The sequence below is a fragment of the Temnothorax curvispinosus genome, unplaced genomic scaffold, assembly GCF_003070985.1.
Source record: "Temnothorax curvispinosus isolate PA1 unplaced genomic scaffold, ASM307098v1 QBEX01006756.1, whole genome shotgun sequence".
Classification (NCBI taxonomy): Eukaryota; Metazoa; Arthropoda; class Insecta; order Hymenoptera; family Formicidae; genus Temnothorax; species Temnothorax curvispinosus.
Genome location: NW_020216536.1, coordinates 445,699 through 457,871, shown reverse-complemented (window position 1 = coordinate 457,871; position 12,173 = coordinate 445,699). Strand labels below are relative to the sequence as shown.

At 43.2% G+C, this 12,173-nt stretch overlaps 1 protein-coding gene across 3 annotated transcripts in view; it reads right to left on the bottom strand.

Annotated features, from left to right (window-relative positions):
- Positions 1-12,173, bottom strand: part of LOC112456342 (amyloid beta A4 precursor protein-binding family B member 1-interacting protein) — a 126,618-nt gene that overhangs the window by 51,722 nt on the left and 62,723 nt on the right. For 2 of the 3 annotated variants that reach the window (XM_025018804.1, XM_025018805.1), the window contains exon 1: positions 9,832-10,981. The exons of the other annotated variant lie outside the window; for it this stretch is intronic. In XM_025018804.1, coding sequence (XP_024874572.1) covers positions 9,832-9,951 — 120 coding nt within the window. In that variant the 5' untranslated portion in view covers positions 9,952-10,981. Of the gene's footprint in view, positions 1-9,831; positions 10,982-12,173 lie in introns of those variants that run through there. 3 annotated transcript variants of the gene reach the window in all.

Below are 12,173 nucleotides of genomic sequence, written 5' to 3'. Positions count from 1 at the left end.
GATATTTTTGTTTTTTGTTATGTTTCTTAATTCTAATTAGCTTTAAGCACCAGCTCTATGTACAGGCAATTATTTGCCTCTTTAGGTGTTATTAAATAATACTTGCTGGTCTAAATAAATAAATAAATAAATAAATTTCTATTATAAAGAAAAATTTCTATTACTGTCAATTTTTCAGGATCATTTTAAACGGATAATTTCGAAATCGAAAATTGATTATGTTAGCGCATATATAATGACACGGTTGACAACGATCGTGAAATCGACCGCGCCTACGGGCACGATAATGTAGTCGAAAGCATGAAAAGATCAATCGACGTTATGTAAGATATCATCAACGCGGACGATGAATATTTTGATATGAGGGGGAGACCTTTTTTAATTAGCAATGAACGCGCGGATATCTTCACGCGTATCTACGATCGTAACGCGTCTGTAATGACATCAGACGATCTTGAGCTCGATGTCGGTCGGCAATAATTACTTTTTTGTCTTTCTTTTAATTAAAGGATATAAATAAGAAACGAGCTTCAGCTTTCGCTATCCTGCACCGTTTACATCAAACGGTCCTGTTCTTATTCTTCTTATTCTTCTTAAATTAGCTGGTATCTTATTGCCAATTTTCCTGAAATGTTTATTGCGCTATCGCTCACATAAACATATGTATGTGGATGTGCTTGATGTACAAATACATGTGAGTCCGCAATGTGTTGAGCTCGGGTCCATGAGTTTGCTAAGCCCAAATGACGATCAGTCATCCCTGCGGGAAGGCAATAATTATGCCGTAAAGACAGCGCCGAGGGGCCGAGGGGCCCCCCGGTTTCGTGTCAATGAAACCGTCTCGCCGCCGAAAATAAAAATGCCCGCCGGCGATATATAGGGCGAGGACGATAAAAATAAATGCAGCCGGAGGGTGCCCGAGGTCCTTCGCGACGACAACAGATTGAGCAGTAAAGACAATCGCCAACGACTACGAAAAATAGATTTCATAAATAAAACAGTGTGAGAGGACGATATAATCTCGCGATATTTCAAACGTATCGGCAAATAATCGGGAAATACCGATGTTTTAAAAAATTCTAGAGAAAATTTGCGGAACGGATAAAAAACATTAATATTGGCTTTTAATTTAATATCCCGAAGCTGTGACTAAAGTAAATATATTTTGGTCCATCCTGTATATTCTCCCACAGGCCCACAATCTTTCCGGGTCGCGATCGGCCGGGCATCGAGGATAGCGATAGCTTATCGATCGTTCGATCTGCCCGAATCGATTAGTCAGGCTTGCGCTTGCGACAGCAGGAAGTAAGAGAGCGTGGGAAGCGAAAGCGAGCGGGATTGAAAACGCAAGCTGGCGTGCGGGAGCTTCGTGACTCTGTGCGAAAAGCTCGGCCCGCGGCAGCTTCACGTGACCGAGCATGGTCGACCAGATCGGTTGACCATGACCTCGCAAACCTTTCTATCTCCCGTCCGGCTACCTCGTTCGCTGTCTGCCCTCCCCTTCTTCCTTTTTATTCATTGGTTTTTATTTACCTCCGATGATAAATGCCACAGAATTTTTAATTTCCATTTAAATTTCCAAAATTCCGAAAACTATGAAAACTACTAGTTTCTTTTTACTTTTTTTTCAATAGTTGAACAACAAAATAGAATTTCGCGCGATTTTCTAATATTCTACGTGTCACAAACATGTCGGATAAAGTATTACACAAGTGCCTACTCTGTCACTCAAATACATAAATATACTTTCAGAAACAGATGCGCGGATTCAGTGGATCTGAACAATAGACGAACTGCGATATGTTAAATATCAAAGTGCCTTCGCTTGTACGGCACCCACGGGACGCGATTCGTCCTGGCACCCCGCGGAAAAACGCATCATGTAGAATGACGAGCGATCCGCGAGTTCATCGAGTGCCTCGCACCACTCGTTTCGGTCGATTAAATCCGGCTTGAGTGCGGTACGTCGTCGGTATTTCCGTGCGAAAAAGCACCCCTTTGTCGAGTATGAGCACAGCGGCGGTTTGAATGACGGGCAGGAGGAGATCCTGTAATCCTCTCATTGTCTCTTCGTCGTTTTCTTCATCTTTGTCTCCTCGCGATAATGTCGTCCTAAATTGAGCGATTATTCTGTCGAAGATGTTCGAGTCATCGAGTACGGGGAATGTTCGTGTATGAAACTCACTCCACATTCGCAAGTGACACCAAACTAATTTCGCCACGATAACATTTACTATACGGAATTAATCGCAGTAAAACGCAAAAAAGGACTTTGAGTGCCTTTCGTCGAATGAATCAGTCATTTAAGCGAAATGTGATATTTATAGTGGTTTAATTTAAACAGAGTTTTTAACGCAGTTTTTTTTTTGTCAATCGAAACAGATGTTTATTACGCCGGCCCTGGACTCGCGTCGGCGATGCAGAGGGACACGAGAGGGATCCCGGCGAGAGGAATCACACAAAAGAGCAGAGGGCTACGGAAAGATAAGTACTGCCCGTCCGTCGGCGCACCCATTAGAGCACATGTGGCTTTTCTGAACAACGGGTTCCGGGGCCCTCCGTAATGTTCCCGGGATAAGAAGAGACGACTCGAGAAGGATTACCACTCCCAAAAACGCGTAGCGTGATCATGCGGAACAGCGCGTCGGTCAGCATTCTAGCGGTCCATTTAACAATAAACGCAACCCTTTAAGAATCAGAAAAAATAGCCTTTTCAAAAATGGACATACTTTTGTACTAATCAAATTCGTTAACTTTTAATGTGATTATCAGTTCAACATGTTCAACATGTATGATGATTAATATATTCTTTTAACGTGCTTGATATACAAATGGAAATTAATTATGTACATTTTTAGTATAAACTCAGAGGAAAATAGAGCACACATGGTTTCAAGAAGAATCGTTATCTCCGAAGAAACCTCGCGCTTCTTTTGCTGACAAACGCAGAAACGCAGAACGGCGAATGCAGAGAGCTAATGTATTCCAATGATACGCGCATTTTCATAGTTCGCGTTTTCATTTACGCTGGCGCGGCGTCTCGCGTTACGCTCTTATTCCGTCGGGGTTACAATGAGAAAGATGATACCCCCGACCAGCGAGGTTATCTTGGCGATTGTGCCGCACAATGGGGAGAGCACGGGCGCGAAGTGGCGCCCGTTAAATGCGAAATAGCAATACCGGAAAGAGAGACGACGGCGTTTAGCGTAAATTCTGTTAGGCTGTTTACGACACGCTTCTCGCCTTATCGGTGAATAACACTCTCGACGTATGTACAAACGTAGAACTTCGCGCGTAAGTGCGATGGACAGATTTGTAAAGAAGACTTTAGTTACTCTCATAAAATCCAGGAAGCTATAACAATTTCTCGTCCGCACCTGATTATTCTTGCGTGACAGTTCCGAATTACACCCTAGCTAGTTAACGTTAAGATAATTATAATCCTATAATTGCCAAAGATGATCCTATAATTATAAGCGGGCTTTCGGCCAGGTTCAATGTTACGGATTTTAATTGACATTAACGAGATCATTGGCATCAGCGAGAGATAATCACGAGGGCGAAGTTTTGCGACTCGGCTTCGCTAATGCGACATTTTTAATTGACCGCGATCGTTCGAAGAAACCTTGCGGGAGTCTTTGTGACGGTGTGGTCTTATATTGGGTCTCCTTGGGCATCGGTTCCTTGGGCCTCGGAGCAGTCTCCGCTTGGTGATAAATGGCATTCCGGAGCGAGGGGACCTAATCAGCTCAGGTAAAGGTTCTCCCGTTCTATATACGAATTCCTGAATAAAGCGACAACGGTACCTTTGATTGAATTTACGGCTTGTCGTTGTAAATTAGTCACCTAATGCACGACTCGTCTGCATATGTAAGGTAGAATCTTACTTCTCTGTTACTTCAACGCGCTATTACAGCTTTCGTCAATTATTTTTGATCGATTGGGTCTGTCGCCATATAATATCTAATAAAACTAGTAAAATTATAAAACCCGCGAGAAACATTAGAGTGCGCTTCTTTCAAACCTGGTTATAATATGCGTGATGTGTTTAATAGGAAATTAGCGTTTTCGATATTGCGCTCACGTTCAAATGCAACAGACAGATGTTCGTTTAAGTGATCCGCCAGGCGAGAACAGCGTACGTGGAATCGATTCCCTGACTCGCTCGCGTACATTTTGCGAAGCCCGCTCGGGAACTCTGCGAGTCCACTACGATGGTGCAAAAACTTCGTCGACTTGGCGTGGGTGAACGGTTATTATTGCCCGGCGCCAGACTTGAGGGATCCCCACGCCAAGAATGATTTCAAATGAAAGAGTACCAGAGCCGCGAAAGATATACGAATTACGGAACATCATACAATTCGCGAGACATGTAAGATGGGAGGAAGGAAACATTCTTCGTCAGTTCCATACGAATAATACTCTTCTTTAGAGTTCGTCGTCTTCAGCGACAATAAAAGTATTTTAATGGGCAAAATATAGCGAAGAAACGCAGAAAGTATATTTCATAATTTCTGTTTTATTGAAAAAATAGTATAAAGAATAAAATTCAACATCAAATCATTATTTATCGAAATTTTTCATTAATTGTCTCTATTTATATTAGGTACTTAAATAGATTATAATTATAGATATTTAAGTAGATTAATATTACACATGTGTGCGTCATATTAAGCTTTCAGTTATATAAGATCTTAATTATAAAACAACATATGTATTTAGATACTGGAATAAAAGAAATATTATATCCACGATCAAAAATATTTAAAATAAATAAATAACATGCACAAAAGACGAATGGGTCTCATTACGAGCTTACGAGAAGCTCGTGCCAATTCCCTATTATAGAAAATAAGATAAAAGCATGGGAGTTCCTCGAGGGGTAGCGATAATTCCGGTCGTGCAGCATCGATCGGTTGGACAATGACGGTAGATAACCTACGCCCCCGCGATTGCGAAGGGGTGGGCCCGAATCTCGGTCCCCTCACTGTCTCTGCAATAATGATCACCTGAAAGTGCATTCCCTCATCTACGCGCAGCCGACACGAAGACATAAATCCGCCTTCGAGGGGACCGAGCCACGTAATCTCGTTGGAAAAATAATCGAAAGCCGTTCGTCAAATCGCACGAGGCAGATGTGACATTATGTTTTCTAGACATAATATTGAATAGAAAATATTTCATGACAAAATTCAGAATCGTACTTCAGCGATGAAAAATTGAATTCTCCTCGATGACAGTTTAATCGGACGCTGTCACGTCTTTGTAACTTTTAAGAATTCCTCCTTTAAGTAATTCCAATCCGTAAATTAAATTTTGAATAAAAACTGAGTACAATTTTAAAATTACAAATTAAAAATTACAATTGAAGTAATATTCGTTTGAAATCGTGAAAAGTAAAATCTTGTTATTTATATCCTTGGAATCCCGCTGAGAAAGAGCTGGCTCTCCAATTCTAGAACGCGTCACGTATGTGATGAAATACACATCCTCTTGCGAAGATGAAGGATGAGGTAAAAAGAATAAAAATAATGGGATTAATTCGTTCACCAAGCGACCGTGATGACACCCGTGCCACCACATGTGGATTAGATCTTTTTCTTGTCTGCACCACGTGTGGATTAGATTGTGTTCTTTTTATTTCGATGCCAGGCAGTGACGCTGTCTATCCCATTTACCATGCTAACGAGGGATCTAACTATGGTGGAGAATACGAGAAATACGAATTTTTTACTTCCCAAACACAAGACAAAAGTGCAATGTGAATAAATAGAAGAAAGAAGAAAATTTCTATTTATACTTTGAGATTAACTTTAGTCTTTGTTGGAAAAATCATACTCGTATTTTTAAAATACGTCTTCATACAAGATTTACTTTAATTTTATACAGCAAGAATTTCTCGTAAGTTGTAAAAAAAAAAAACTAATATACTTTTACTTTTCAAGATTTGCAAAATTAGAGTTACTTGAAAATTAAAGAGTCTATATTAATCTGATAATTGAAAAAATCTGAGATAATAGAGAGTCTGATAATTTTAAAACTCTCGATTGAAAAACCAGTAAATTTTTACGCGTTTATAATGTAAAGTAAATAATAAAATTGGAAATGAGAAATGTGCAATAAGAAAATAAAATCAATAAAGGACACAAAATAGAAAATAAACATTTTTTACAGTCAACTCACCATTATTCCCAGGCACGTCGCAAAGTGCGACCTATCACCCATAACTCTTCGCCACCCAAAACACACAATACGTTCTTTCTTTTCTAAAATTCGACCGTGGCGGCACTGATCGTCCGTAACGACTCGTTGTCCTCGAAAGGCAATGGCGATTCGACTGTGGGATCATATATATTGAGCACGAAAAGTTACGAACAATGATGATCGGGCACCTGAACCGCACGCGCCTGATGGTGCATCTTTCTTCCCGCTGTCGCTACGGATTATGATAATGCTCGTTTACTCGCTGGCAACACGGTAGGGTCGACAAACAGATTCGGCGACCAGAGGGGAGTCAACGGGTGGCGAATTTCCCGACGCGAGAGACGGCCAAAAAACAGGGGTGGTGGCACCCGGATGAGTCATACTTCATCCCCGACGTGGCCACGGCCGGTGGGGTGAAATGGTGACTAGTCGCCTATCATCCCCCCCGTTTTCTGCCTGCGGACGAGCTCCGAGCAACAGACACCCTCGCTCTAGTCTCCTCTCTCTCTCTCTTTCTCTTTCCCTCTTTTCGACTCACCATCGATTCTATCTTGATATCGTTTTATCTCCACCTCTTTCTATTTTTGTCTACCTTTCCGATTGAAATTATATTTCAATCTCCGGGCCCCATTGTTTCGGTACGCACTGCTATTTGGCGACCAGAACAACTTCGCGTTCTGTGCAACGAGATACACAAACTTTCATTAGTTAATGTAAACTTCCAAAGGGTAAACTTCACGAATTTTGTTGAGTTCGATGTTGAGATAAACTTAGATTAACGCAGGAGGGGACTCAGATGTACGAGCTTTTGATACTTTGAGTATGCTTAAGGAAACTTCCAGATTGGTTTTCTTGTCTCCAAAAATTTGATGGATTGAATCATTAATTTAATATTGGCTTTTCAAAAAACTATCATTATTAACAAGAAGTTAATTATTGCGTCATGACGCAATGCTAGCATCCGTTGTAATTTAATACATAATTGCATTAGTGAGTATTTCTTGACACGATGTCACCGAATTTTACGTGATGCACGCGCTTGATAAGTCCAATCTTCGTAATAAACTTTTGAGGAAGCAATTTGCGATGTGTATCGCGCACGAAGCGTTAAAACGCTCGTGTTATACGGCGTATTATTCCCCGCTTTTGACAGCAAATATTCGTAACTATTTAGTCTACCGAGCTTATCTGCCGCTGCCTACGCTACCGCCTGTCCCCTGCGCCTTCGGCCGCGAGTCACTTCCGGCCGATACGATCGTCCAATAAGATAACAGGAAGCGGATTGACGAGATACCGACGAACACGTAGCGGAAGGCAAGGTGGAAAACCTCGTCGAGTATTCCGCTCAGGAGACATGTACATTTAATCCCGCCGAGGCGAGGGATCGATGTTTCGGTTTTGACTAACAAATTTCGAGCGCTACAGCCGATCCTCCTTTTCCTCCTCCTCCACCACCTCTTTCTCCTTCGAGGGCGCAGCTGGCGCTGAATCATCGTAGCCCCTCGAAAGCACCTCGGCGTTGCCAAGGTTTCCGAAGTGGCTTCGAGTAACTTATCACCTGCTCTTATCAAGACCGGGAAGGTAGAGAGAAGGAAAGGCGGTCACCGGCGATCATCGGAAAATGCGGAATTCGCGCGAGTTCCGCAAATGCCATCCAAACGCGATCCCGATAATCGCTGGACGAATCGACCGGCAACTTCTCCTTCTTCCCTTAATTTCCGGCCGAGTCGGCATGTCGCCAGGATCCGTCAGAAATTGCCCTAGACCGAGTGCCATTATCGCGTCCCCTTTCAGTCGCGGATTCTTTAAAGAGGACGAAGTTCGGTTTTCTTTGAGAGAAAGTTTAAAGAGAAGTCTGTCCGTTGTGACTTTTAATTTCTTGCAGTCAAATATATGAGTAAGTTAAAATTGAAAATTAAAAAATTCTCCCAGTCTGAAATCGTCAATATTAATCAATTTGTACTTGTTCCAGTTAAGCGATAAAAGCTAAAAATTTATCAAAATGTTTGGCGATGTCCTATATAAATAGATTAAATGTACTAATTACAAGCAGTTTGATAAAGATGATACGTGGCCCTAGCGACCCTCGTGTCTCGATTTTCTCGCATAATTATCTGATTTATCGCTGCGGGCGGCTTTTTGTCCCCGTTAAATGTTTGCGCGTAGCGCACGCACGTTGGTTCGCATGCAATTTCGCCCCGAGCGAGCGGAATGACTCCGCCAGCGGTTAGTAATTCAAGCGGTCACTTTGGAGGCAACAATGGACGTAACAGTAGATTCGCCGTAATTTTACACTCGAGCCCATTTTCTCGTAGCCGGTTAAGTCCGATTCACGCAACGTTATATGTTCGTTAACGACACGTTACGCGAAGTATCCATATGTGAAGCAGCAGCTACATCTGTTTATATGGCATATAGAAAAGTATCAACGTAATGTAAGTCAAAATAATTATAATTGCTAAAAAGAATGCTCAATTACTTTCGTTACATAATTTAGAATTGTGGACTTTAATATTTCCAAACGATTCTAATTCACGAATTTGTTTTCAAATAAGACAACATTTTTTGTGTCAGTATAATATATAAATGATATAATAATAAATAAATAAATAAATATACGTATGTACAATATTAAAATTGTATTACAATGTTATAATAATATAAAATAATATCAAGATAACGTTGAAAAGTTATTGCGTAATATAAGCTTTAGACCTCATGCAGGCTCGAAACGAATGACAGGGGTTGGGGAAAGGGATAGCGGCGACACGTAACTGAATGCCCTAACGGTCAGCATCCGCCCCGGCAATTACCTGGAGAAAATTCGATGCTCTCTCGGAAACGCGATGCAATTCGAGGGCGCAGCCCTCGTGACATGCAGATGCTGCGATAGAATTCGCGGAGAGAGCCCGGCAATCTCGCGGGGAGAATTCGCAAAAAACCGCGAGCGCAATGATTGTTCGCGTAATCGAAAGGACGCACGATATGATTGCGAAATTACCACGGACTCACGTACTATCGATATTCGCGAACGTCGGACGCGATATACGCATTAAACCAACCGCCGCCAACGATTATTGTGACCACGGCGAGCGGCCGATAACGGCGTTGTTATATTAACATTCATGGACGCGTCGGGAGATACGGCGAAGATCACGATGCTCGTTCGTGTACAACCGTTATTAAAGGAGAGTGCATCTCGAATGAGGGAGACCTCGTACTCTCCAAACCGGGATATGCAAATTTCTACCTTGACCGATGCAACGCCAAGCGGGGAGAAGTGACGATATTCGGCGATGTATCTTTAACCAATTTGCATTGTGCAATTGCTATAAATACTAATTTTACCCCGCCCTGATTGCTGTTTCGATCATGCGGTACATTTATATTTCAATAAGTGCGCATATATAATATACGATATAATTAATACATACATCAAGTCTCATTATATAAACAGCCCGATAAATATGTATGTATATTGACGCCGTTACCTCTATGCATACAAAGTGCCCGTGTTGCACGATGATTTATGTTAAAATTAAAACAGCGATACTTTTCAACAAGATGACTAAATCAATCCTTCAAACGATCGCAAATCGAATAAACGCAACGTGAAATCTCACGTACCATTCCCTCGTCTATCGACGCGTCTTCCTCGAAGTAACACTCGTCGTCGTCTTCCGGCGTCAAAGTGTTAGGAGCTTCTTGCGGCTCCTCCTTGACGTCCTGCCTCCTCATCCAATCCATGACGAGATATCGTCGCTTTCTTGGAATCCCAGGAATCGGAGACGTCGAGTCTTTTTAGCTTACAATCTGTCCTTAGAATCACGTGTCTCGAGCCATCGCTCTCGACGCGTCCCGTCACTTTCGATACGTCGCGGAAGAAAGGGAACGAGAAACGGAATATGGCACGGTTTCGGCACGGAAAGCACGAATTGGTCTCTTATCGTCCATCAGCCACGCTCCGATTACGCGGAAGTTACGCCAGCGAGCGCGGTTGACATTTGCGAAATGTCAGGTCTCCTCCTATGCCGGCCGGCTGAATATCGCGCTAACGAGAAGGACACGCTCCTCGAGATTGGACGCGATCGATAGTGCACTTCTCTTGGCCTCGCGGTTCGCACGTGCTCCACGCAGTGCGGCTTGCCGGGGAAACAGCAGAAAAACAGCAGACACGCGCCGATCGCCGATACTCCGGTTTGCCGTGTTTGCACTCTCGTCTCTCGTCTCTACGCTATCTCAAACTCGTCTTACAATTAGCTATCTCAGGGACCACGAGCTCGTCGGTGTCGATTCGAAGACCGCGTGAACCCGGATTGGAAAGGAATCTTGATCGATCTCCGAGAGCCCTTCCGCCTGCGAATTCAACGTCAGCGAGTTCGTCGACACTCGTCAATGTCAGTTCGTGAACTTCGGTAACTCGACACTCCCGCGGAGCTAAACGTTGCAGGAAAGACGGGGTCGAAATCGATTTACGACTCATCTAATTACGAATTTACGTCGGCAAAAGTGTCGTACGTTTCTAATTGTAATTCACTACGATGAATTCGCTGTTCCCTTCAGCGATCTTCGAAAATCCAGCTGGAGCTTAATATCAGAAGTGATGGTAGATCCAATCTCGTCCAATGGAGGGATAAGCGAAGAAGCGAAGGAAACGGCGTCGTTAAAACTGCATGGCGACGACGTTGTTGCGCGTCACGCAGTATAGTTATATATTAAATATACATATATATATACGTAGATACACACATACACACACGAGAGAATCGCGAGATTATGCGAGTGACGCGCGCGCAGTCTCGCATGTGCACACGAGCGAGCCACGGCCGCGGTGCAGCTGCAACTGTGTGTGCAGGCTGGGAATGCTGGAGGTGGTATGGAGGCGGCTCAGTGGGCGCACTCGCTGCCTGGTCTCTCTGTTCTCTTTCCCTGTCTCTCTTATTCCATTTCGCTCCCTTTCTCTCTCTCTGTCTCTCTTTCTCTCTCTCCCTTTCTCGCTCTCCCTCTCTCTATTCCGTTCACTCTTCTCCCCATCCCTCGTCTGTTCCACCGAATAGTCCCCCTTTCTTCTTTCTCCCTCTAACTCACCTCATCTGTCTGCTCCCTGCCCTGGCTTCTCTCTATTCACGTCTCTGTCTCTCTCTCTCTCTCTCTCGTTCTGCCTTCAAAACCCCCGCTGGGTCTCTCCTTCTCTTCCCTATGGGACCCTAACTCCGTCTCTATCGCTGTCACTCCAGAAAACCAGGCACTCGTTTTCTCCCCTTTGCCCTCTTCCCCCGCCTTCTTCTCGAAACGCCACGATTGTATTTTTAATCTTGGAAGATTAAGTTTCCCCCACCTTAAAATGACACCATCTCGTTACTTCTTGATTCCTCTTGGCGATCGTCCCACTTCTGCTTTTCTTTCTTTTTTGAAATCAGCGTCTTTCTCATGTATTTTGTAAAACTTCATTTTCCACTGATTTTTTTATTCATCTCCTTTACACCTCCATCCGACTCGCGTTCTCAGATTCAATCGTCTCCCAGTCATCGTTACAATCAGAATTACTCATTCTCATCTCCCTCTCTCTCTCTCTTTCTTTATTCGCCACCTTCTCTCTCACGTCTGCGTCACGACTTTCTCTTTCCTTCTTCTTAAACACTCGCATTATCTCATTCCTTCTCGTTCCAACTTGCATTCCAACATTCCTCTTTCCTAGATCTATCTTCTCGCTCTACGCCTCTTTGTTCTTTCTCTCTCTTTGTTCGAAGCTAGTCGGAAAGCAATGGACAGCAGATAAAGCTAAACAGAAAAGAGAGGAGAACGTAAAAGAAGAGTAAGGAAAAGAGAACGTCCCAATGAGGGGGTGATGGTCGAAGGTTCGTCGCGATTCTTCGTCTCTCTTTACGCAGCCAGCATCCCTTGTAGAAACCTCTCTCTCTCTCTCTCTCTCTCTCTCTCTCTCTTTTGGTGCCTCATCCACCTCCACC